At 33.6% G+C, this 25,849-nt stretch overlaps 2 protein-coding genes across 2 annotated transcripts; one reads left to right on the top strand and one right to left on the bottom strand.

Moving 5' to 3' along the window:
• The first annotated feature begins 190 nt into the window (after positions 1-190).
• Positions 191-3,453, top strand: LOC129902771 (G-type lectin S-receptor-like serine/threonine-protein kinase At4g27290). Its single transcript, XM_055978167.1, has 6 exons — positions 191-1,529; positions 1,661-1,902; positions 2,032-2,242; positions 2,343-2,580; positions 2,668-2,818; positions 2,901-3,453. The coding sequence occupies exons 1-6, from the start codon at positions 242-244 to the stop codon at positions 3,201-3,203; spliced, it is 2,433 nt and encodes an 810-aa protein (XP_055834142.1). The 5' UTR covers positions 191-241; the 3' UTR covers positions 3,204-3,453.
• A 1,552-nt stretch (positions 3,454-5,005) lies between these two features.
• On the bottom strand, positions 5,006-8,398 carry LOC129902774 (G-type lectin S-receptor-like serine/threonine-protein kinase At4g27290). The gene is made up of 6 exons (XM_055978169.1): positions 7,110-8,398; positions 6,695-6,933; positions 6,355-6,565; positions 5,938-6,175; positions 5,693-5,843; positions 5,006-5,503 (listed from the first exon to the last, which is right to left on the bottom strand). Exons 1-6 carry the CDS (start codon positions 8,392-8,394, stop codon positions 5,207-5,209), a joined length of 2,421 nt encoding a protein of 806 aa, XP_055834144.1. The 5' UTR covers positions 8,395-8,398; the 3' UTR covers positions 5,006-5,206.
• Positions 8,399-25,849: the final 17,451 nt, after the last annotated feature.

Genomic DNA, 25,849 nt, shown 5'->3' with positions numbered 1-25,849 from the left:
GAGTTGGATTAAAATAAGTTGAACTAATAAATGAACAGATCAATAACTAGTCCAAACTCAAATGGGTTAGATTGAGTTGGACGGGTTGGATTTGATTTTGCCACACCTAACGACTGCCATTGTTAACGACTATTCAAACAGAATAAATATGGTTTCATATCTCAAAGGATAGGAAGTGAATACAAATTCTAGAAATTAATGTATAGGTGATCAAAGGCTTAGACCTCGGCGTCCATCATCTATGGAAACTAGTTTCTTCTTCCTACTTTTTCTGTTGGCTTTCTGCTCTTCTATACACAATAGTTTTTCTAATACAACAAGAGACTTGATCAATACAAATCAATTCATCATAGATGGTGAAACTATTGTTTCATCCGATGGAACCTTTGAGCTGGGATTCTTCAATCCCAGCGGTTCCTCAAATCGATATATTGGGATATGGTACAAGCGAATTCTTCCTCATGTCCAAACAGTTGTATGGGTTGCAAACAGAGAAAATCCACTCACCAATACATCTTCAATACAACTGAAGGTAACCAAGCCAGGAATACTTGCTCTTTTCAACGACAAGAATGAATCTATATGGTCCACTAATACCTCAAGATCAGTCCAAAATCCAGTTGCAGTGCTTTTAGATTCTGGTAATCTTGTTGTAAAGGATGCAAATGATAACAACCCAGAAGATTTCCTCTGGCAGAGCTTCAATTTTCCAACTGATACGCACTTGCCTGATATGAAGCTTGGCAAGAATTTTAAAACTGGACATGAGGTTTACCTTTCAGCATGGAAGACGGATAATGATCCAGCTCCAGGAGAATTCACTCGTAACATTGATCCTACAGGATATCCACAGATTTTTACCAAAAGTGGCACAGATGTATTATATCGTATAGGACCATGGAATGGTTTGCGATGGAGTGGAGCACCCACACCACTACTAGAATGCTGTTTTGCCCAAGTTATTTTCAATGAGGAGGAAGTTTACTATACCTATTCACTCATTAACAGCTCGATTATAGCAAGACTAGTCCTGACTAGCAACGGTTATATACAACGTTTGTTATGGGTGGATCGGACAAAGAGATGGCATATTTACTACAGTTTACCAGCGGATAATTGTGATACACATAGCTTATGTGGTGCCTATGGGAGCTGTGACATAGATAATATACCGGTTTGTGGATGTTTGGAAAAGTTTGTACCTAAACATCCACAACAATGGGAAAAGGGAGACTGGTTAGAAGGGTGCGTTCGGAAGACACCTCTAGACTGCAACAAGGAACATGTGTTTATAAAATATTCTGGAATCAAGTTACCGGATACTAAACACTCTCATTACGATAAAACCATGACACTTGAAGGGTGTAAGCAAGTATGCTCCAGGAGCTGCTCTTGCACAGCTTATTCAAGTCTAGATATAAAGAATGGAGACAAAGGTTGCTTACTATGGTTTGGGGAATTGATTGACATCAGAAAGCTGTCGGAAAGAGGACAAGACATTTACATCAAGATGGATTCTTCAGAGCAAGGTAAGAACTTGTTTAAGAAATTTCTCATGATGTGTTTCTTACACTTAGTTTTTTAACACATAGAGATGGTATTATGCAAAGTTAGTGTCCTATCTCAATTTGCAGTGTCTGATTTAAGAAATTGATTGTAGAATCTGAGGCAGGTTCAAAAAGAAAGAAGGCAAAGATATTCTCAGTGAGTTTCTCATTGTTGATGGCAATGATTCTGCTAAGCCTGATTTTGTTTTTGTACAAATGGAAAAAGAGAAAGAAACTGCAACTCAAAGAAGATTTTGAGCTGCCACTGTTCCAATTGTCAACAATAACAAGCACCACAAATAACTTTTCGCTCAACAACAAGATTGGAGAGGGTGGATTTGGACCTGTTTACAAGGTAATGCAAATTTGTTGGTAAAGTAACTAGCTTATGCTCAAGATAAGAGTGTTAGAGATAATTTTTATTCTGTAATATTCTCATCTTTGTAAAATCTATGTTCTGCTATTATACATTTGCCATTTCTAGGGAGTGTTGGAAGAGGGACAGGAAATTGCCGTGAAGAGACTGTCAAGGACTTCCATGCAAGGACTTGATCAATTCAAGAATGAAGTTATCTATATTGCCAAGCTTCAGCATCGAAATCTTGTGAGACTTCTGGGCTGCTGCATCCAAGGGGACGAAAAGATGTTGATCTATGAATACATGCCTAACAAAAGCCTGGATTCATACATATTTGGTTTGGATTTCTAACCTACTACACAAGCTAAAATGAGTAATACTTTGATCTATTAGTCAAAACATTAAAGAAACTGCTAACAAGAAAGCTTGTTTTGTAGATAAAACAAGGAGCAAATTACTTGATTGGCCAAAGCGTTTCAACATCATAAACGGAATTGCTCGCGGCTTATTATATCTTCATCAAGATTCTCGACTACGAATTATCCATAGAGACCTTAAACCAAGCAATATTTTGCTAGATACAGATATGAATCCTAAGATATCAGACTTTGGCATGGCTAGAAGTGTTGCAGGAAATGAGATGGGAGCAAAAACACGCAATGTGGTTGGGACACAGTAAGGATCTCTAATATTATACAGTGCATGTACTCTCATATGACATCTTGCTTATTTAATTCTCTTGGTGTTGTTTTGTTGGCACAGTGGTTACATGTCCCCAGAATATGCAGTAGATGGGATCTTCTCGGTAAAATCAGATGTGTTTAGCTTTGGTGTCTTGTTGTTAGAGATTGTAAGTTCCAAGAGAAACAGAGGATTTGTCCATCAAGATCACAACCTTAACCTTCTCGGTCATGTAAGCACTATAACCTTCTCCGTCATTCTTTTCTTTACAATTATTGATTTTGTCATGATTCATAAGATCTAAACTCAAACAGGCATGGAAGCTTTACAAAGAAGATATGTCCTTGGAACTAATTGATGAGCAACTAGCTGATTCTTGGGATATATCTCAAGTTTTGAGGTTAATCCACGTGGGTTTATTATGCGTGCAACAACATCCAGATGATAGACCAAACATGTCTTCCGTGGTTCATATGTTGGCTAATGACAATCTACTGCCAAAAGCAAAAGAACCGGGATTTTTCACAGAACGAAACATATTTGATGAAGCAAAATCAGGATCGCAGACAAGAAGTTCAAAAAATGAAGTCACAATCACATTGTTAGATCCTCGGTAGAGTGTGAACAAGAAAACTATTTTGACTTGTGTGCACATGAATAGTAATTTTAGAAATACCATAGAACTTTGATTCTTGAGTACTTATTCAACAATATCTAAATTAAACAGCAATTTGGATTTTTCTACCTAAAGATGTTATCTACTTATGGATGACATCTTCTTCTATTTCTACTGTTCTTTAAATAGAAATATCAGATATATCACAAAATGTCAAAATCTATGTTAGTAATGGAATTCGTGCATTGTAACTCTACTTTTTAGTTAAAATATATCTAGAAAATGGTACTAAGTTATTATCTGAGATCTGAATTTAAGCAGCCTTTACCTTAACTTGATTTATTTTTGCACTTGAGACATACAACTATATTTTAATTTATATCTTAGAAAGATATGTGAACTCTAATACCCGAAAAGTGCAATTTTCTAACTGAGCAAACAGAATCATCCTTAGCATTCACAATTGTCCATGTTAACAGACACTGTAGAAAAATAGAAAAGAGTAATCAAGACCATATCCTTCTTTCCTAACCAAGTAACCATCAGCCCCCACTCTTGTCAGCCATGAAAATACTCATCTTCAAGAATAGAACAGATCAATGGAATGCCATTACAATAACAACAAACACGGTGTAATCACACAAGTGGGATCTAAGGAGGGTAGTGTATATGCAGATCTTAACTTGAGAAGATAGAGAGTTGTTTTCAATAGACCCTCAGCTCAAAAAAGATGAAAAGGACGAAAATAGCAACAAGAAGGAACAACAAGAAGAAAATACAATAATTGAGGCTAAATAATCAATCGATAGAAATATAAATCTAAGAATACGAAAATACAAGACTAATACTAATACTCCGGGAATGGAAAAGCAAAACACTCGACTATCTACTAACCTTCTATTTTAATACTCGACCTACACACCCTCCTATCAAGGGTCATATCCTCAGAATACTTTTTCGGCCTACCACTACCCCTCCTCAAGCCCTCTACAACCAATTTCTCTCACCTCCTTACCGGGGCTCAACAGAATGTCATTGTGGAACAACTATAAGTAAATTGAAAATTGCATAACCTGTTTCTAATAGCAAATGAGGTCTTGAATATTGCATGGTGGAGTACTCCATCAATATAACATTCAAAAGTACTAACTTTGGCTTTCCATTGAGTAGTACCACAACAGCAACTTACTGAATGGCTCACTTAGAGAGGGGGGAGACGTCTCTTCAATTATTCATCCACTTAAGTGTAAAATTGTTTTTTATAAATAAGCGTTATGTGTCTAGACAAGCGCCTCATGTATTTGGTTAAAAATTGTTGATGAGTTACTTTTTAGTAGAATGATTAAAACTTCTACCAAAAAATATAAATTTAAAAGTATCTGTACTCAGAAAAGGAGGAATGACAAATATGAAGTGAAGAGAAAGATATTTTGAGAGTTAGAAAAAATATTAAGAAGAATAAAATAGTAAAAAAAAAATACTTGTCAAATCAAAAGAGCTTATGTGCTGAAAAGTGAGTTAGGGGTGAACAACTTATGATTTTGCATGATTTTAGCTTATAAACACTTGACTTTTAAGCACTTTGGTATTTACCAAACGTATAAATAAGCTAATAGGTGTTCTTGTAAATTCTCAATGTGTGATGATATCTCTCTCATTATATGTATCATGTTCAGATAGGTTTTTTTATATTGGACTTAGGAGAGTAAATTTAAATTTCAAAGAAACTGTTGTATTCATATTAGATTATTGCACACACCCAGATTGGATACATATCTATAAGTATAACAAAACCAGGCAACATAGGCAACAATGTCAATTTGTAACTAATATTCAAGTGCTTGTAAGAATGCGTACAATAGACACTTGTGGTCTGGTCCTCATGCATGTCGGGAGCTTACTACACCAGACTGACCCCTTTTTTATTCAAGAGCTGGTAAATGTACTCCTCTGCAATTCAAGCTTATAGACATTGAAAGATCTACATGAATATGAAAATTCAATTTACCGGGGATCTAACTGTGTAACAGTGATTTCGTTTATTGAATACATGCTTGTAGAATATTCAGAATCGGGGAATTTGCTTTCTGTGAAAAAACAAGGTTCCTTAGCTTCAGGCAAAATGGCATCATTAGCTAACATCACAACCACTTCAGACATGTCTGGCCTGTCTTCTGGACTATGTTGTACGCATAATAGAGCAACATGAATTAACCGTTGCAATTCAGTAAAATAACATGAATCTGTTAGCTGCACATCAATCAGCTCCAATGGTCTACCTTCTTTATAAAGTTTCCATACCTGTTAATAACACAATCAGTACATAATGAGGAACATGTATCAGAAATTGAAGCGTTTTTAGTGGATTTAAGTTATTTACACTGACAATTAGTAAGACTTTTTGCACTATCAGTGTAGTTACACTATCACTTGTAAATTACCTTACGGATGGACTGAATATATAAGTGCTTTTTAACATACAAGACTTACATGTCCGAGAAGGTTGATACTGTGACTTTCATGGAAAAATCCTCTGTTTCTTCGACCACTGATTATCTCTAGAACTAACACGCCAAAGCTAAATACATCTGATTTTATTGAGAAAACACCATGTATTAGATATTCTGGGGACATGTAGCCACTGCATCACATATTAAACAGAAAATAGTGTTAGATGATATTTATTGTAGTACATAAGAAAAATGCTAAAGAGGTGGTAGTGTGAAATTACTTACTGTGTCCCAACCACATGGTGTGTATTAGCACCTGTCTTGTTTCCTATCACACTTCTAGCTATGCCAAAATCCGAGATCTTAGGGTTCATGTCAGCATCTAGCAAAATGTTACTAGCTTTGAGGTCTCTATGGATAATTCTTAGCCGAGAATCATGATGGAGATACAAAAGTCCTCGAGCAATTCCATTTATGACGTTGAAGCGCTTAGGCCAGTCGAGTATTGAGCTCCTATTTTCATCTGTTAACAGGTCCAATTAGTATAGTTACTGATGCTGTAACTGCTTTTAGCATTCTAAACAGAAACTACTTCCATTTGAAAATTAACAAACTTGTTCAAATTCATGGTGAAAGATGCAAGTTCAACGCTACACTATGTGCAATATTTGAGGTATTATGTGTTAGCAAGAGTAAGCATACCAAATATGAAGAAATCAAGACTTCTATTGGGCATGTATTCGTAGACCAGAATTTTCTCTTCTCCTTCAATGCAGCAACCTATAAGCTTCACAAGGTTTCGATGCTGCAGTTTGGCAATGCAATTAACTTCATTCTTGAACTCGTTGACTCCTTGCGAAGAAGATTTTGAGAGCCTCTTTATAGCTACTTCTTGTCTTCCTTCCAGGATTCCCTACGATATCATAACATATACCTGACTAATATTGAAGCTAAACATGTTTTGACAGTGATAATTCAAAGTTATACTTATCTGTTTACTGTCAGTTATAGTACATAAAATGAACCTACAATGATATGCTACCTTGTAAACAGATCCAAATCCACCTTCTCCGAGCATGTTCTTGTCTGAAAAATTAGAGGCCGCTTTAGTTATTGTTGATAAGGAAAACAGTGGAAGTTCTAGATCATCTTTCAGGGTCATCTTCCTCTTCTTCTTCTTCGACTTTATCAAAATATACAGCCCTATGATCAGACCAATGACGGAGACTCCGCTCAACAGTGACAGACTCAGCACAAGTACTTTTGTTTTCTTCTTCGAGCCTGAAAAGAAAAAAATGGAGAGTAAAATAAACTAAATATATGCTATATATACTATGTGAACTTTTTAACAAATTTCTAAGGAAAACACAACTAAAGCTAAGAACTGTGAGGTTTACTTCATTCAGCTAATGCTTCATATTGATCAAATAGTAATAAATTTGTTGCACAAATTTTACCTAACTCTGAGTTAGCTATCCTTATGTAAATGTCCTGTCCTCCAGGTAATTCTCGAATGTCAATTAAGTCACCATACCAAAGCAAACAGCCTCTGCCACCATTGCGTATATCAAGATTTGAGTAAGCCATACAAGAGCAATTATTTAAGCAAACTTTCTCGCACTGTTGGAGTGACATACTCACATCAAACCATGAGTACTGCGTATCTGGAAGCTTTATACCAGAGTACTTGAGAAATCCATCTGCATTCTGGCAATTAAGGGGCCTCCTTCTAACACATCCACCGGACCACTTTGACACTACCCAATTTTTTGGATCTTTAGGAACAAACTTGTCTAAGCAACGACAAACAGGAGAAAGTATGATGTTGCAACTACCATATGAACCACATGTTCCATAATTCTCACATGCATCTGCTGGTGAAGCCAGATAAACATGCCATTCCTGTCTCTTCTCATCCCACGTCCAACGCTTAAGCATACCATGACTGTTCAAGGTTAATTTCGATACAACAGAATTATCCATGAGCGTGTAGCTGTAAATTGCTTTCTTTTCATCAAAATCCAGCTTAAATGTATAAATTGTATTTTTTGTCAGTCCTGGTACACCACTCCAGCGGAGTCCATTCCATGGTCCGGTACTGAACACCTTAACTTTACCTTTCCTCATGACATTCTGAGGATATCCCGTAGGATCACAGTGATACGTATATTCCCCTGGAGCTGGATCATATTCATTCTTCCACGAGGAGAGGTAAAGTTCTTGTCCTGTCACAAAGTTCTTACCAAGTTTCATGCCTGGTAAGAGCGTATCAGTTGGATAATCAAAACTCTGCCACAGGAAATTCTCAGGCTTACTATCATTTGCATCTCTTACGATAAGATTCCCTGAATTCAACAACTGTGCAATTGGATTCTTCACAGCCAAAGGCCTCGACGAATTAGTAGACCATATGCTCGTATTAGCAGAAGTAACAAGATCAAGTCGTCCTGGATCAACGATTTTCAGCATAACACCTGATGTATTGTTGAGTGGAGTTTCTCTATTGGCAACCCATACAACAGACTTGTCTGGTACATCGTCGTGCTTGTACCATATTCCAACATACCAATTATTCGTGAAACTTCCTGGGGAAAAAAATCCCAATTCAAAGCTTCCATCAGATGAAATAATGATCTTACCGTCTATTAGAAAGTCAGATACAGTAATTGTATCTTTTGCACTAGAAATTGAGCATAGAAAACCACATAACAATATCTGCAACATAAGCAGAAAACTTTCCATTTGCTTTCTGCTGGACAATACCATTCAATAGTGAAGACCATTTCTTTTTTCCAACATAATAACAAGGTGCAAAAATCAAGATCCGTGAAAGACATTAAATGGTTGCTTTATCACATGCTACCATATCTAATAGTTAACAAAAGTAGTGGACTAGTTGTATCATAATTAAATATATACACAAAAAGACTGCTGGGGAAAATGACTCTTGTTTCTCTTAACATATATAAGAAGTGTTTCAAGCTACTTTAATTTGTTGGCTGACCTTTTACAAAATGTGGAGCTTTAGATATCACAATGTTTGCAATTATATTAGGTGTTGACTTTATTTTCAAAATAAAGGTTTAGACTATTGAGAACATTTGGTATGTTGGTAATGACAACTTTTTAGAGTTAATTTCTCATATGGTTATCTTAGAAAGTCACTTTTTTTGTTGAAGTAAAATGGAATCAGGAAAAAAATTGACTTTCTGAGATAATAACTATTAATTGAGTCAACTTCAATTTTTTCCAACTGCATATGGCATTTGATGTTTATCCATAAAATCTTCTATTTCTGCACAGGAATTAATGGTTATAGGTGCTGATTAGCTGATGGAATGACTAGATCGTATGAGAAATCTGTTAAGATTAACTATACATGTTTGAGAAAATGGTTAAGAAAATGATTTGATTAGCTTTGATTGCTATAATTTGCTGGAATCGTTAAGGTTAAGCTGCTAATTAAATGGCTATATAGATCCTTTTAGAGTTTTAGTTACTCTCTGTAACACATCAAAATTTCTACGCTAAGATTTGGACCATTTTTCTTATGCGTATAGGCTTGAACTCGAAGGCTTCAAATTGTATATATGAGTTAGCATCAATTCCTAAGTATTTAAAGTGTATGATATGTGATTTAGGGTCATCAGGGATCCCTAAAACCAAGCCAAGTCCAAAGAATTCCTCTTGGCTAAGTTTCCGAATGAGTCTTTATAAGGGTCAACTTCAAACGACCATATCTTCTAAAATATAATGAATTGGATGGCCCATGACCTATCAAATTAAAGGTCTTTGAGTCTTCTTTCCAACGCCACCAAGATTTTTTTTCCGAGTTCGGAGTCAAAAGTTATGATTGGTCGAACAGAGAGGTCCGCGATAGGTCCGCGTCGCGGGCCTGAAGCGAACTTGTCCTGATTTCCAGATTTTTGAGGGGCATTTTGGGAAAATTTCCTAACACCTATATATACAACTTGGTCACGTTTTGGGATGATATTTTCAGTCTTTTGCCCCAACAAAGAACCCTAAACCCCATCCTCTTCTCTCACAATTCATCTCCAACAAGAAATCTTCTCAAAAAAACTAAAGGATTCAAGTTCCCCATTGAAGACCTAACATCAAGGTTCCTTCAAAATCTACTTCCAAGGTATGTAAGGCTACTCAAAACATGGGTTGAGTCCACCCATGTGCCCTACACTTTCTTGAGGTTAAATGTTCATAAGAATGAAGTTTCTTGATAGGCTTATGTCCAAATGAGTCTTGTCATCTATTAATTTGATTCTTGTTGTGTTGATGTTGTTGAGTCAAGAAATTTCTAAAAAGAACCTTCATGTTAGTATGAGTTGATGAATATGAGTTGTTAAACATGCTTTATTGACTTCCTTAACTATGTGGATTATGACAAAAATGTTAACTCTCTTAAATATGTTGTTCATCTTGAATTGTTGGTTTAAAACCTTGGAGTTGTAATGAGTTCCAAAGATGCGTTAAATAAATAGAGAAATGATTGGATATGTTTGTATGTTGCTATAAACGTACATTTAAATCTACTCTCGAAAGATATGATTGGGATTGATCGGATAATATGATTGGGAGATGTTTGATTGTGATAGAGTTGATGAGTTGATAAGGTTCTAAATGAGACTTGTCGATATGTTTTGATTGAGTTGATTTGATGGAGTTTTATGAGCATTGAGTCTTGGGAGGAGTATCGAGCACCGAATTGGGCAAGAGTATAGTCCATACTCGAACTCATAAACTACGCTGCCAATGTAAGAAGGGATTGAACCGTTAAAGTCGGATGCTTCCCATGGGATCGAACCGTTACAGTCGGATGTTGCCCATTTTATTGTCCTAAAATGATAGGACTTGACTGATCGATGGAATCTATGATTGGTTGATTCGTTCATGCCCTAGCAAGGCATGAACGGGTGTGGCAACAACCCCGGTTTGTTATACTATCACTGGCTCATAAGTGATGGTTGTCGGATAAGAGAAACTCCTACATAGGTCTTGATAGTACTTTGAGTCGGATTGAGTTGAATTGTGTGTGATTTTGTCCCATCTAAACTATATTCTTGCTTAGACTTAGGATGCTTGATTGAGTTGTACTTTTTTCTGAGTTAAGATTCCCGAGTTGATTTGGTCTTTTCTGATATTGTTTCATTCGGCCATTTTACATACTCGTACATTCCATGTACTGACGCCATTTGGACTACATCGTTTCATGATGCAGAGACAGGTACTAGAGATCATCAACCGGTGTACCATTGAAGATCCACACACTCCTAGCTAGTTGGTGAGTCCTCTTAGTTTTCAGAGGATGTTGAGCTTTCCTGTAGAGTCTATGTTGTTTTCCTTTATTTTGACTGTTGGTAGCCACGAGCTTGTCATTGGCACCTCCTAGATTATTGATAGAGGCTTCATAGACCGGAGTGTAGAAATGTTGGATTGTTCTTTTGAGTAGTTCTTCCATAACTGTTGTTGATTCGATAGTTGTTTGGCCTTTGGCCCAAATCTATGAATAATATTTCATTGATTGAGTCTTCCGCTGAGATAATGTGATTGAATGAATGTGTGACTGGACCACGTGGTTCGCTTGGAGGCCAAAAATGACTTTTGAGTGCCGGCCACGCCTAGGGTACCCTCCCGAGGTGTGACACTCTCTATCTTTAAGTGATTCTCAATTAATTTTTGTATATGAAATATTAATGATTAACCCGATAATTGAATTGATAATGATTAATTGATATCTTAACATTTTTTTAATGGTTATTTATAACTATAATTTGATAATCGATAAGTAAAAATAATAACTTTCAAAATCGATCCGACAAATATGGAACTCTAACTTTCTCATAATTTTAGCTAGATTTCATCAAGGATAATTAATTATAATAATCTTTACCTAAATCCTATAATGGAAAAGTCTAATTACTATACATCCCTCATTATATCAAAATTACCCAATTTTCCCTTTTTTCAATTTTTCGGATACATTAGTGATGTATCTGATACATCAATTTATCTGTAGAATAATTAATGAAAATCATCTATTTATGTATAGTATCTTAATATAAGGTATGATTAGTTCTTTAAATCAATTACTGATCTAATTAATGTGATTAATTTGGTTAAAAAAATAACGGTTGTGTACATGAAGATTCAAGCCAAAAAACAGAGCATAAATTCAAACCAAATTCGATTTCAATTTTTTTTCCAGTTTTGCTGATATATAAGTTATGTATCTGATACATCAAATTTAAATATAGAATACTTAATGCATATCAGCTATTTATGATTAGTATCTTAATGTAAGTTATGATTGGTTATTTAATTGAATCATTGATCTAATTAATGAGATTAATTTATTAAAAAAAGCAACTGTTATGTTTATGAAGATTCAAGCCAAAAAATAAAGCATCGTCTTGAATGGAAAAAAACAGAGCATCAATTCAAACCGAAGTCGATTTCAATTATTTTTTCAGTTTTGCTGATACATAAGTTATGTATCTGATACATCAACTTTAGCTATAGAATAGTTAATGCACATTAGCTATTTATGGATAGAAGATTGAGTTAAGGTATGATTGACTCTTTATATCAATTACTGATCTAATTAATGAGATTAATTGGTTAAAGAAGATGACAGTTATGTACATGAATTTTGAAGCCAAAAATCAGAGCATCGACTCCAAGGAGAACAACAGAGCATCAATTCAAAGTAAACTTCGCATTTCATCAATTAATCGATATGAATATCCCGATACTACTGAGACATTCTGGAGTTTGGCAATTCGATGTTAGTTATGAATAATACAAAAGTGATGGAATCGTTGTCGATGACAATGTATCTTACTCAAATCTAAAAACAGCAATCGCTGCTGAATTTAGTGTGGATGAATCAGAGAAAAATATTAAAATTCGATACATAGTTGAAGGTAACTCGTCGCCAATATATATTCGTAATGATATGGATGTTAATCTTTACATAGAGTTGAAGAAGAAAGAGCCTGGTTTCATAAATTATCTCATGTGCATATAAAGCTCTGATATAAAAAGATGTGAGATAAAATCATTTGATAGTACATCTGGAGCAATAGTTTGTGCCGAATCAAACGCGAATGAGTCCCACATTTTTGGTTTAGAAGAATCTGGTAATGTCGTAAATTATTATATAGCAGAATTGGATTTGACGAACTACATAGCTGATACAAATGGTGCAGAAGTGAAGGAGAATCAATTCTATAAGGACAAAGCAACTCTAGTTGACGTAATGGCCAAATACAAAATCAATAATGAATTTAATTTCAAGGTTAAAAGATCCGATAGTAAAAGGTATGCGCATATTCTGCATTTGGAAATTTTGGTTTTGGATATTATCAAACAGTATGTATCAGATACATATGAATATGTGTATCTGATACATGCTTTAAAAAATTATTTTTTCCTGTCATGATACATCAAAACTCTATTTCTGTAACTCAGTTAAAAAATGATGGTAGTTATACTGTTAAAAAATAATGTTGTCAGTATGTATTAGATTCATATGAATCTGTGTATCAGATGCTTTCATTTTTATTTTTTGTTCATGATACATACTAAGAAGCATGTATCAAGTACATGCATTGACACACTTCCTATCAGAATATCACTTTGTTTGGTGATATTATATATGAAAAAATATTGGTATGATACATGTCATTTTTTTTTATAAAAATGCAGTTATGTGTTAGTATTAGGGTTGTTCACAGTTTTGGTTAAAACCAAAACCAAACCAAAAATTTAACCAAACTGAATAAAAAAACCGGCATTCAGTTTGGTTTGGTTTGGTTTTAAATTTGAATAACCGATAATATTTGGTTTGGTTATGGTTATAGAAAAAAATAACCGAATAAATAACCGAACCAAACCGATAATTATATACTTAAAATTTATAATTATTTATATTTATAATATTAGTTTTTCATAAATAATTAAAGATATTTTATATGTTTTAATTATTAATTTAATATTAATATACTTATTTTTAAGGCCCAATAATCCAAACCCAACTCTCAAGCCCAATTATAAATTTTAATAAACACTAAACAGCGGTCCAAGTCCAACAATCCAAGCCCATTAGCCCAACTCTCAAGTTCAATTCTAAATCCTAAATTTCTAATAAGCACTAAACACTTGAGCAGTAGGCAACAACATAAAGTAAAAGTTAAAACTTTAAAACCCTAGTATTTGTTTTCCTTTTACATTTTTGTTCCTCTCACATTGGTTTCTCACAAAGTAACAGACTCACAGTCATAGACTAACAGTGAAGGCTCAAGAGCAACCTCAACTCCTCAACCCCAAGTATAAGATTGTCAAATTTTGAGAAGGTTTGTAAGGAGTTTTTCAAATTTTAAATTCATTTTAAGTTGTTTTCTTTTTTTTCCGAATGTTTAAGTTGTTTCATTTTCTGTTTTGAACCTCTGTGGGTCGTGAGGAAAAAAGAGCTTCATAAGAATTTGAAGAATGTAGAGAGAGAATATTTGAATTATCTCGGCTAGTCATAAACCGAATAACCGAATCAAACCGAACCAAACCGACAATAACCAAACCCGTGGTTAATATTTTACTTGGTTTGGTTATGGTTTTAGACATTTAATAACTGATTAAATTGGTTTGGTTATGGTTTTAATCAATAACCAACCCAAACCGAACCATGAACACCCCTAGTTAGTATGCTTTTCAGACGGCTGTTGTTGGAGAATGAAAGCTTCATGTTGGAAAAAATCCGATATATTCAAAGTTAGATATTTCAATAGTGAACATTTATGTGCACTAAAAGATAGGATTTTCAACAAAATTCATGCTACAAAGGCTTTTGTTAGTGCATTCACATCACCTAAATTGGTTAATCATAAGAGAATTCTCACCCCTAATGATATACGAGAGGATATTAAATCAGCGTATGGAATTGATATTACCTATCAACATGCATGACGTTCAAAAGAGCATGCTTTGCAGATGTTAAGGGAAAAACCTGTTGATGGATATAGACAGCTGCATGTATACATACATATGTTAAAAACCGTATATCCAAATTCATACATAAGTATGCACAAGTCATCAACTGATGAGTTCATGTATTTGTTCATAGCGTTAAGGCCCTTGATGAGGGGTTTCAGTTTTGTCGACCAGTAGTTGTTGTTGATGGTGTGCATCTTGATGGACCTTATAAAGGGACGTTTGTATCAGCTAGCACACTTGATGGGGCAGGTATTACTTTATGATACTGTTGCTTATTGAATAACAGTGTGTTGTCTCATTTGTCACGTTTGTTGTGAATCTGATGAATTCTAATAACTATTGTATCGCTATTATTGATTTTTTAGGTTGTATATTGTCGTTGGCATATGGTATTGTTGATATAGAAAATGATACATCATGGATGCGGTTTTTTCAGAATTTCAAGAATGCATTTGGTAAGAGGGACAATATGTGTGTTGTATTAGATAGGAACGAAAGCATAATCAAGAGTGTAAGCATGGTATTTCCCAATGTTCCTCATTTTGCATGCATATGTCATATATGGAAAAATATGTGTACTAAATACAGAAGGAGCAAAGTTGTACTACATGACATCTTCTATTCAATGGCCAAGGCATACCGAAAAGATGGAGTCGTTAAATTAATGGCCAAAGTTGAAAAAATCGATCAACGGGTGGCATAATATTTAAAAAATGCAGGATACGAAAAATGGTCAAGGGTTCATGCCACTGTCAACAGGGGTAGAATGATGACTTCTAACATCACAGAATGTATCAATGGATGTCTTGATGAAGCACGAGAGCTTCCTATAATTGACTTTTTGGAGCAAACGAGAATGTTATTTGGTGCTTGGACCTGCAAAAATAGGGAAATAGCATCTTATACAAAACATATTTTGGGTAGAAAATTAGAAGATATTCTAGTTTCAAACACGATCAAGTGTTGGAGAATAAATGTACACGACAGTTATTTTTAAGTAGATAAGTACTTGATACATAGTTATTTGATACATTAGTTAGGTATAACCTGTGCTAATTAAATAATGATACATCAGTTCTGATACATCAGTTCTGTAATTGATACATACTTTCTGATACATATATGTGAAATTTATTTCTTGCTGGTTGTTGATTCATCAGTTAGGTATAATATGTGCTAATTAAATAATGAAATATCAATTATGATACATAAGTCTACAGTTGATACATAAGTTCTGATACATATATGTAAAGTTTATTTCTTTCAGGTTGTTGATTAATCAGTTATGCATAACATGTTCTAAATATATACTGATACATCATTTCTATAATTGGTACATACTTTCTGATACATATATGTGAAATTTATTTCCTGCTGGTTGTTGATTCATAAGCTATGTATACCATGTTCTAATTAACTAATGAAACATCAATTATGATACATAAGTTCTACAGTTGATACATAAGTTCTGATATATATATGTGAAGTTTATTTCCTTTAGGTTGTAGATTAATCAGTTATGCATAACATGTTCTAAATATATACTGATACATCAGTGTAGATGATACATAAGTACTAATAGATATATGTGAAGTTTATTTATTGCAGTTTGTTGCTTCATCATTTAGGTATAGTCTGTGCTAATTATATACTGATATATCAATTCGAATACATCAAATGTGTAGTTGATACATAAGTACTGATACATATATGTGAAACTTGCTTCCTGCAGTATATTGCATCATCATTCAGGTATATCCTGTGATGATTATATACTGACACATCTGTTCAGATATATCAAATTTGTATTTGATACATGAGTTTTGATACATATATGTGAAGTTTATTTTCTATAGTTTGTTGCTTCATCAGTTATGTATATCCTGTGATAATTATTACCCTTTTACATCAGTTCTGATATATAGATGTGTATGTGATGCATAAGTACTAATACATATATTTGAAATTTAATTCCTGCAGATTGTTGCTTCATCAGACTATCTTTATTCTGTTTACGAATTAGGTATAAGATACATTGTGTGTCTAGAAAGAAAAACATGCACTTGTGGTAGATTTCAACTAGACGAGATACCATGTCCACATGTAATTGCAGTGTTGAAAAGCAAGAACATTACTGACCTGCACCCATACTGTTTTGATTACTACAAACCAGAGGTGCTGGCAAATACTTATGAATTACCAATGATTCCAATGCCAGATAAGAAAGACTGGTCTGCTCCGAAGGAAATTTTGGAAGAATTTGTCTTACCACCAATATACAAAAAGATGCCAGGAAGACCAAAGAAAAGGAGAAAAAAGTTCGCTAGTGAGAAGATAACAAGTAGCAAAAATGCTTGTGGACGTTGTGGCCACGAAGGCCACAACAGAAAGACTTGTAATTTTATTCCTAAATAGATATGATGTTTGTGGTATCTCGGTATACATTCTATTTGAATCATATAATTATATCTATTTTTATATTTTATATTTGAGTTTGACACATGACATAAACATACAAATCTTTTTCAGTTGATATATATCAAGATTAGTACATTCAATTCTGATACATTAAATATAATGTATCGGGATACTTAAATCAGCAGTTACATTTAAAATATTTACAATTGGTGAAAAACAAAATTGTACATTCTGTTGCTATAATTTTTTTAAAAATAAAATACAGGACGTCCATCGGTTCTCCTTGACTTGGAAAAATGAAATCTCACATGGGTTTTGTTTTGGATCGTTATTTTCCTAAACATAAACATTCTTGTCTTTTCAACAACCATAATTCCACAAGAGTTGTGGGTGATACATAAGATCTTATTTGATATAGGTTGTAGATGTACCATATGCAGTAAATCTTGATACATGCGAATCTGATACATAAGCAAGATATATCATAAGCATTAAATCTTGAGACATGGAATTCTTATGCAAAAAATAAATGTATCGGAATCACTAAATGTTGAGAAATGAGAATCTGATACATGTGCATGATATATCAGAATCAATAAATCTTGATGCATGAAAATCTCATATACAGAAAATCTGATACATGTGCATGATGTATCAGAATCAAAATGTGACACTTATGAATACGATACTTGATACAAGTTTAATACAGTAAAATATGATACATAAACTTTGATTTTATATTCGAGTTTGACACCAAATAAAAACATACAAATCTTTTCAATTGATATATGGAAAAATTATAACATTTCAGTTGCTTACTAATTCTGATACATTACAATTAATGTATTAGATACATTAAAAGTAGCAGATACATTTAAAATGTTTACTATCACAAAAAAAAACTATTGGACATCAATCAGTTCTCCTTGGCTTGGAGAGATATCTCTCCTAGTTTTTTTTGGTTCGTCGTTATCACTAACATAACCATCCATGGCCTTCTGACAACCATATCTCCACAAGAGTGCGGCATATCTTGAACGGAAGAATTCGGCGTTTAGTCCAGTATTTGGAATAGAAATTCCATTACTAAGATATTCAGCAAAAATGGCCAGGAAAACTCCACAATCCCTGCAAAGAAAGGAATACACAAGTTTTAAAAAAGTAAAATTGACATATTAATGATTTAGCTATACATAATTGTTAATACTCACAAGCTGTCACTTATCGGTTGAACAATTCCTTCAATATATTCAACTGCAAATGAGTGATGTAGTTCAAGCATGTTACCGGTTGATTTGCCTTGTATGAATCAAGAGACGACCAATCAGTACGTTTGTTGTTGTCAAAAAAACCATTGTCTTGCAGGTATGTTGGTAGCATTGCTGCTATCTTTTGGATCTCTAGGGAAGGGTTACTACTTCTTCGTCTAGGCGATGAATCATACACACGTATCAACCTCTTTTTCAACACAACTACCGCAAGAACCCAATGAAAATCCCTGTCGCAGTTTACTAGAATGTATACCTCATCTACCAAATGCCAGGGCAACCCGACTGGTATTGAAAAACCTCTTATTATGTTCTTCACGGATCTCTTGTGATGAGCTATAACAGTGGACCTTGTCATATCTTCTTGGGTAGAAATGTCAGGTGGAATATGATAGTAGCATGTGTGTACATATTCGATGTAAATTTTGAAAATACAGTTTGTCGTTGTGTATCAATACTGATTGTTCAACTGCATCTTCGATTTCTTCCGAAGATAGTAAAATATTACATCGATGTGCTGCACATTTTAAGAAAGTATTAGTTATATAACAACAAACATCATGTATCAGATTATGTATGTATCAGATACATTAATCTATATATGTATCAGATACATTAATCTATATGTATCATATAGTAAGTATAAGTTGTATCATATTCTTTATGATAAAATTTTTACCTCATCGTTCCAGCATCTGTTCGGTTGTGACATTAGGTAGAACCAGTTCTTATCTTTAGGAAATGCCACTACAAAGTCCATTTTTTCAAAGCCGAATGAAGAGCACTTAGATCTGTAATGATCCTTCTTCGATTTCTTGAATGAAAGCTTGTAGTTAAATAACATAACAAATATAATACACAACTTGTATGGATATAAGTTGTATATATCATACTTATTTGTTGTCATGCGATTTTAGTAGTCCTTTATCTATCCATTGAGAGTAGTTTGTGAAAAGCTCAGATGGGGGATGATAGCATATACCAAAACCTTCAAAAGGGTGTGTCTGATGCATAAAAGATGACAATTTTTCCTTACCCTTTTCACTCGACCCAAAGTTTGAAAGATACGACGATTGTAAGATCTTCGAAGGAATCCTGCTTCTTCGAAATGGTGTCTTCGCATCGTCAGACAATACATTGGGTTTTGATGGAAGAGTGGTTGGTACCTGGCTATCGCGTAATAGACATTCATCCTGAACTACTTGCTCATGACTAACAACGGTCAATGGCATGGCTGGTAATGGAAGTCCGTATATTAGAGCATCTATCATATCCAGAGTTTCAGTCAAAAATGGTGCTGAAGTATTAGATTCCGATGTGCTTGGTTTGATTTTTTCTTTTTCAATATCCTCAACTTGCTCTTCTACTTTGTCAGTTTTATCAACGACTACTCTTCCATCTTTCTTTGCAGTGTTCTACATGTAATGTATAACATCATTACAAAACTTATTAATGTTGACTTTATCTCAATAATGTATTTGATACATTACATGTAATGTATCAGAATCAGCAATAAGCTGATCAGTATATGCTCTTTGTGGTTCCATTTGGTGTGCTGATACATCCTTTAATTGTGATGTAAAAATTAATATTTACGGTTCCTACAAATGTTAAAAAAACAATTACTTAATAAAAAAACTGTTGATATCATACATTATCTTAAAAAAACAATTACTTAACAAAAAACCTCCTGATATCATACATCATCTGCTACAATGTTATGTTCTGATACATCATCCACCTTTTGTATCTTGATGGATGATTCATCTTCCTGGAAACATAATAACATTTACTTATGATATATATGTACTAAATGTCTAGATATCTATATATTTAAAGAGGTTAAGCTTATACAATATATATATAGCATCAAATTGATCATCAATTTGTTTCTGATACATTACCTTTAATGTATCAGAAGAAACCTGCTGATCAAATGATTCTGGAATATCTGATGAAATATTTTGTTCTGATATATTGTCAACCTATTTTATCATGGTGGATGGTTCAGGTCCCTAAAAATATAATAACATTTACATATGATACATGATAATGAAATGTATCCAGAAGTTTAAAAGCAAAAATATCAAATATTACGTGATGTATGTACCTTAATATCTTCCTGTATATTAGATTGGTCATTTTGTTGGGTGGGTCAGATTTATTTGCAAAATTGTTCACCTCCAATTCAGTAGGTGTTTTTTGTTGTTCAACCACATATAATGTTTGATCAAAATCATCTGTTTTAAGTTGAGATGATGTGCGAGTCATTCGGTTCGCTATACTGCCGATGGCTTTCAAAAGATCAATATGATTTGAATCAATTTTATTCTCCAAACGCTTGAACTTCCGGTCAACCTTGATACAGGTATATGAAAAATCAGAATGTATCACCTAATTAAAAGTATATTGTATGTGATACATCTTAAAGTAATAACTTACGTATCTCTTTAGAGACTTCTTTATGGACTTCTTCAATGCTTTGAATTGCATATGAACAATTTGATCCGAATGACCGGAAGATTCACCTCCTACCGCTGACTTCGCCGCTGGTACATTGTCAGGAGAAACATGCTTTTCTGATTCATTTGGTGGTATGGAATCCTTATGCATGTTGACTATTTCTACTTGAATTGGCTCTTTAGTAGAAGAAGTCTTCATTCTTTTGGAAGGAGGTGGAGAAGATGTATCAGCGACATGACTAGATCTATTTAATAATTCTGTGGGTGGTGTTGTTGAAAAGTCCTCAAATTCGGGGACTTTATGACGTTTTCTGAAATTGACCTTGGCAGCTGATGTTGAAGCTTCAGGTTTTTGTTGATTGCCATGAATGACAATAGATTCCATTTCATGTTGAGATTGGACAATGTTGGAGCATCGATACTGCAAAAAAGATTGATTGCTTGTCAGAAAACAAGTGAATAATTGATACATGTTAATTCTAATACATAAACATGATGTATCAGAAACATTAATCCTTGATACATGAGAAACTGATAGAAAAACAACATTATCTGAAGTAATAGAATCTGATACATAAATGCAGATGTATCATGATATGTAATTTTTGATACATTATAATTTGATACATAAGATAGAGTTTTCATGAGCTGTAAATACTAATAAATGAGTTTCTGCTACATATAATTATATGTATCAGAAAGTTTATAGCTTGATACATTTTCATTTGATACATAAAGTAGATGTATCAGATACATTATATCTTGATATATTTATAACCTGATACATAAATATATGAGTTGATACATCTACTTTAAGAATCAAATTATACTGTATCAAGGTCATAAATATATAATGTATCTTAGATGTTATGTATAATGAATCAGTGCATAAACGAATAATCTTCAATGCATGTACCTCACTTAAGATGGTAGACATGAAGGACTCAAATTTTGGCTTCACGGCAACAACACGCCAGTTAAGAATTTTGGGAATTTTATTACCCACTCTTACATCAATTTTAGAGGGAACTTGAGATGCACATTCATATATCCATGCATTCAGAGCGTTTGGCATGCCGCCTAGACGATATATTTGTTTGGCATTTGAAAACTCCTACCGCATTCCTTTTATCAATTTAGAAAATGTTATTTTCCCCCATGGGTATTGCTCATACCTACCATCTTCAACCATCTTAAACTCATCAACAGATATAGGTGCATCACCTAGTTGAGAAAAAACAAAAGTGTGGATAAAGTAGAGAATGGCCATTTTAACAGCGTCTTCGTTTGTTTTCCATCCTCCAACCAGAAAACGCTCAACGAAATGAGCTTTATTGACCCCATTTTTGGCACCAGAAAAATATAAAGATAATAATCTACTTGTTGGATCATCAGAGTATCAAAAGTCATTGATATTATCGGTACATAGCAAGCTAGTAATGATAGCAAAATCGTTTATTGTAAATCGTAGTATATTACCCTGCACTTGACGAATGTGCAATTCTTCTTTCTTTTTTTGCTCTAACTCAAGAAGTAAGAGACATTTGATGATTTGCCCTTGAAAATTGCAGTTTGGCATATCTAAGTAGTGACCAAATATGGATTGCCTAAATAACTTTATACCTTCTTCACCTATTGATGATTCAAAATCATCAAGAAAATTAGCCCTATATGCCGTGCCGAATCTCAATGGGTGGGATGGGATCTTCTTGATGACTTATTTCATTCCCTGCATTGACATGAAAATGGTTAAATACAACTTGAACTTTATACATAAATACGATGTATCATATGCATTAAAATATCTAATACATGAGATGAGATTCTGATACATACAGAAGATGTATCAGAAACAGTAAGGCTTTATAAATTATAATCTGATACATAAATGTAGATGTATCAGAATCATTAAAACTTGATACAATAGAAACTGACACTTAAACACGATGTATCAGAAATAATAAATCTCCAAAAAAATTGCATTTGAAAAAGACACTATGTATCAGAAGAGATAGCGCTTGATACATGATAAGCTGATACATAAATGATATGTATCAGAATCAAAAAACCTTCACAAAATTTTCATTAAAAAAACCTTAATTGAACCCATACCTTTGGGAGATTAGGGCGTGTTGTAACCCCTTCAATCTTGTTGTCTATTTCTTTGGGTGTATGTTTAACTGTAGCTTTCGACTTCAATTTCTCACGTAGCTTATCCATCACTGCTGGATCGTTACGATATTTGGATCTAACCTCGTCGTAACCTTCCCAAGACGAATCAGAACCAGGTGAAACAAGAATTCCTTGATTTTTATTGGACTGTTTGAGACCATGAACGGATTCCATATGTATCATTGAAGGTATGAGATACAAAAACAGAAAGATTTATAGAAGAAAACAAATGATAACAATTTTAGAGGATTTTTCAAAGATTTACAGAAGAAATCAAACGATACAAATTTTAGGAGAAATCAGATTGAATGAGGATGAAGTGAAATTCCATATAAGGAAAGATTAAAATATACCTTAGTTGGAACCTTGAAATTGATTAACAGATGTACTCATAAATTCAAAATCTCAAAAACGGTTGAAGAGGAGCGAATTAAGTCGAGCAAATTAGGGCGAGGATGTAGGAGGAGGCGTGATGTATCAGTGAGGGAGAGAGAGTTAAAGGAAAAAGATGGATTTTGGAATTTTTTTGGTGTAATAGGAAATAAAAGTAAATATAGCATCTTAATATGTGTAAAAGGGTAATTTATCCTTAATTATATGCTTAGATTCGTAGTGCCAAACTATATATAGTAATTAGTATGTACCAAGTGGTCGATGCATTATATAGCTATTATGACTCTTTCCAGTTTGATTGATTAATATTCCAAAACACAATTTAACAGTGGGGTTGGATATGCTTGTGGTCCTCCATATATATCACAACGTACACTGTCCTTTCATGGTGTACTATCACATTAAAGTGATAATAATTGACTTTGTCTTAATGACTTGCATAGCCATTTGCTCTCTAATTGAATTATTTATTAAAGCAGTTTGGTGTATTAAGCTCTCTTTATGTGTAAGATTCGAAAAAGGGATGAATCACAAGATAATTATTCATAAACGTAAGATACTTAAAAAAAATTCAGATATTTGAGATTGTTTTGTCTGACAGGTGTACTGCTAGTTAATTAGAGGACCAGAAATGGCTTAATTAACACACTGTTGATTTAATTTTCACAGGTATCCAAAATCTTGGCCAATAGTTGCATGTCTTAGCCGTTACTCAATGAAAACATATAATTTTTGTTTTTTTGACATAATACATAAATAGATATTTAAATTTGACCTTAGCTGACAAGTAAGCCTCTAACTTAGATAGTGACACCTCAACTTGGTCTTTGTTGGAAAAATGCGGACTAACACAAAAATATATATAATCAAAATAGTGGAAATAAAATGGAAAAACAATGACATTAAGAATTTTACGTGAAAACTCTTTTATATAAAAGAAAAAAACATGAGTCAAGAGGAGCAACTGCTATCATTATAATAAGAAATTTTACCGTGGGTAGTCACGAGTATAATATTCAAAGTGATCACAACATACTCAAAAGGAATAACACTCTTTTGATTTTTCACCTTATTAAAAATAACGCTCACATTCTGTTACTATCTTCTTATAATCTATGGTATACCTCACTTGCTTTCTAATATTTTTTTCTCTCTATCTTGGTGTGTTTAACAAATGAGCAAAAGTGTCATATTTATAGGAAAAAAATTGTTTCCTTTGATGTCATTTATGATATCAATTAGAAACCAAAATTCAAAGTTAGGTTTCTTGGTAAGAAAAAATGGTGAGATTTGGTTGTTGAGATTTTTCAACTACCGATCCATATTTTTGACTCCAATTTTTTAACCTAACAAAGAAAGAAATTTGCGGCATGAGATGGATACCAACAGTCGAGACTGACAACCACACATTTCAACTCGTCCCTGTTATGCCTTGTGAACACCTAATAGTGACGTGATACATAATTTTTGTGATTGTGAGAAACCTATCAGGTCTTGTTGGACTGGCCATATCCGATCTGTCTTGTTTCTCCAAAATGGTCACCAAAAACACAGTGGTTATGAAAAACTTTTACTTTTCAAATGTTGGAAGTAAGCTTCACGAAGAGGCAATTTATAGCCTTCAAATCCTCATTAAGTGATAACAACTACTAGTAGTAGAAACAAAACTAGTTTAGTGCCGTGTCATAAAGGCTAGCTTTGAAGTAACACATTTTCAAGGCTGTTGTTTCACTGGTGAAACTGTTGCTCTCAAACGAACATACAAGTATACACGGTCGATAAGTCATATTCAAGTTGATTAATTTTTTGAAAGGTGCAAGAGTTGTAAAACAAGTGGAGTAATTAAAACAAGCAATCGAATGTAACAAATAGGCAAGCCTAGATTGACGAAGTCAAGAAAATGAGATATCGAAGGTTGTGGTCAGCTAACAAATCCATTGAATAGTTCATTTTAATGGACTAATGGAATTATTTGGTTTATTAATTGACAAAAGTTAATAGTTTTCGAGTATTTACTCACCTGTTCAAGTTAACCTAAAATTAACAAGACTGTGTTAATATAGAAAAATATCATTCTATTGCAAGAAAGAAAAGAAAATAAGCCACATAAATTGGGACAGGGGAGTAATATATAGACATAATACATAAATATGTCTTTAACTTGGTCTCAGCTAGCATCTATGCCTTTCAACTTTGGGTGTGCACAAGTAGACATTTAAACTTGTATAAAGTTGAATAAGTAAATACACATGTCCTACGTGGCAAATACATGTAGAACACCACGTAGGATGTTGCATAGGATGAAAATTGCCACGTAAGATATCAGTAGGACAAGTTTGTTTATTTGTTCAACTTTATACTTGTGCACACCCTAAGTTGGAGGACATAGATCTCATATGAGACCAAATTAAAGGGTACGTTTATGTATTATATATTCTAGTTAACTAGCAGCCAAATAGTTTGATGTGATTTTAAGGCCTT

The sequence above is a fragment of the Solanum dulcamara genome, chromosome 9 (assembly GCF_947179165.1).
Source record: "Solanum dulcamara chromosome 9, daSolDulc1.2, whole genome shotgun sequence".
In the NCBI taxonomy this organism is placed as follows: domain Eukaryota; kingdom Viridiplantae; phylum Streptophyta; class Magnoliopsida; order Solanales; family Solanaceae; genus Solanum; species Solanum dulcamara.
This window is presented reverse-complemented; position numbering and strand designations above follow the sequence as displayed.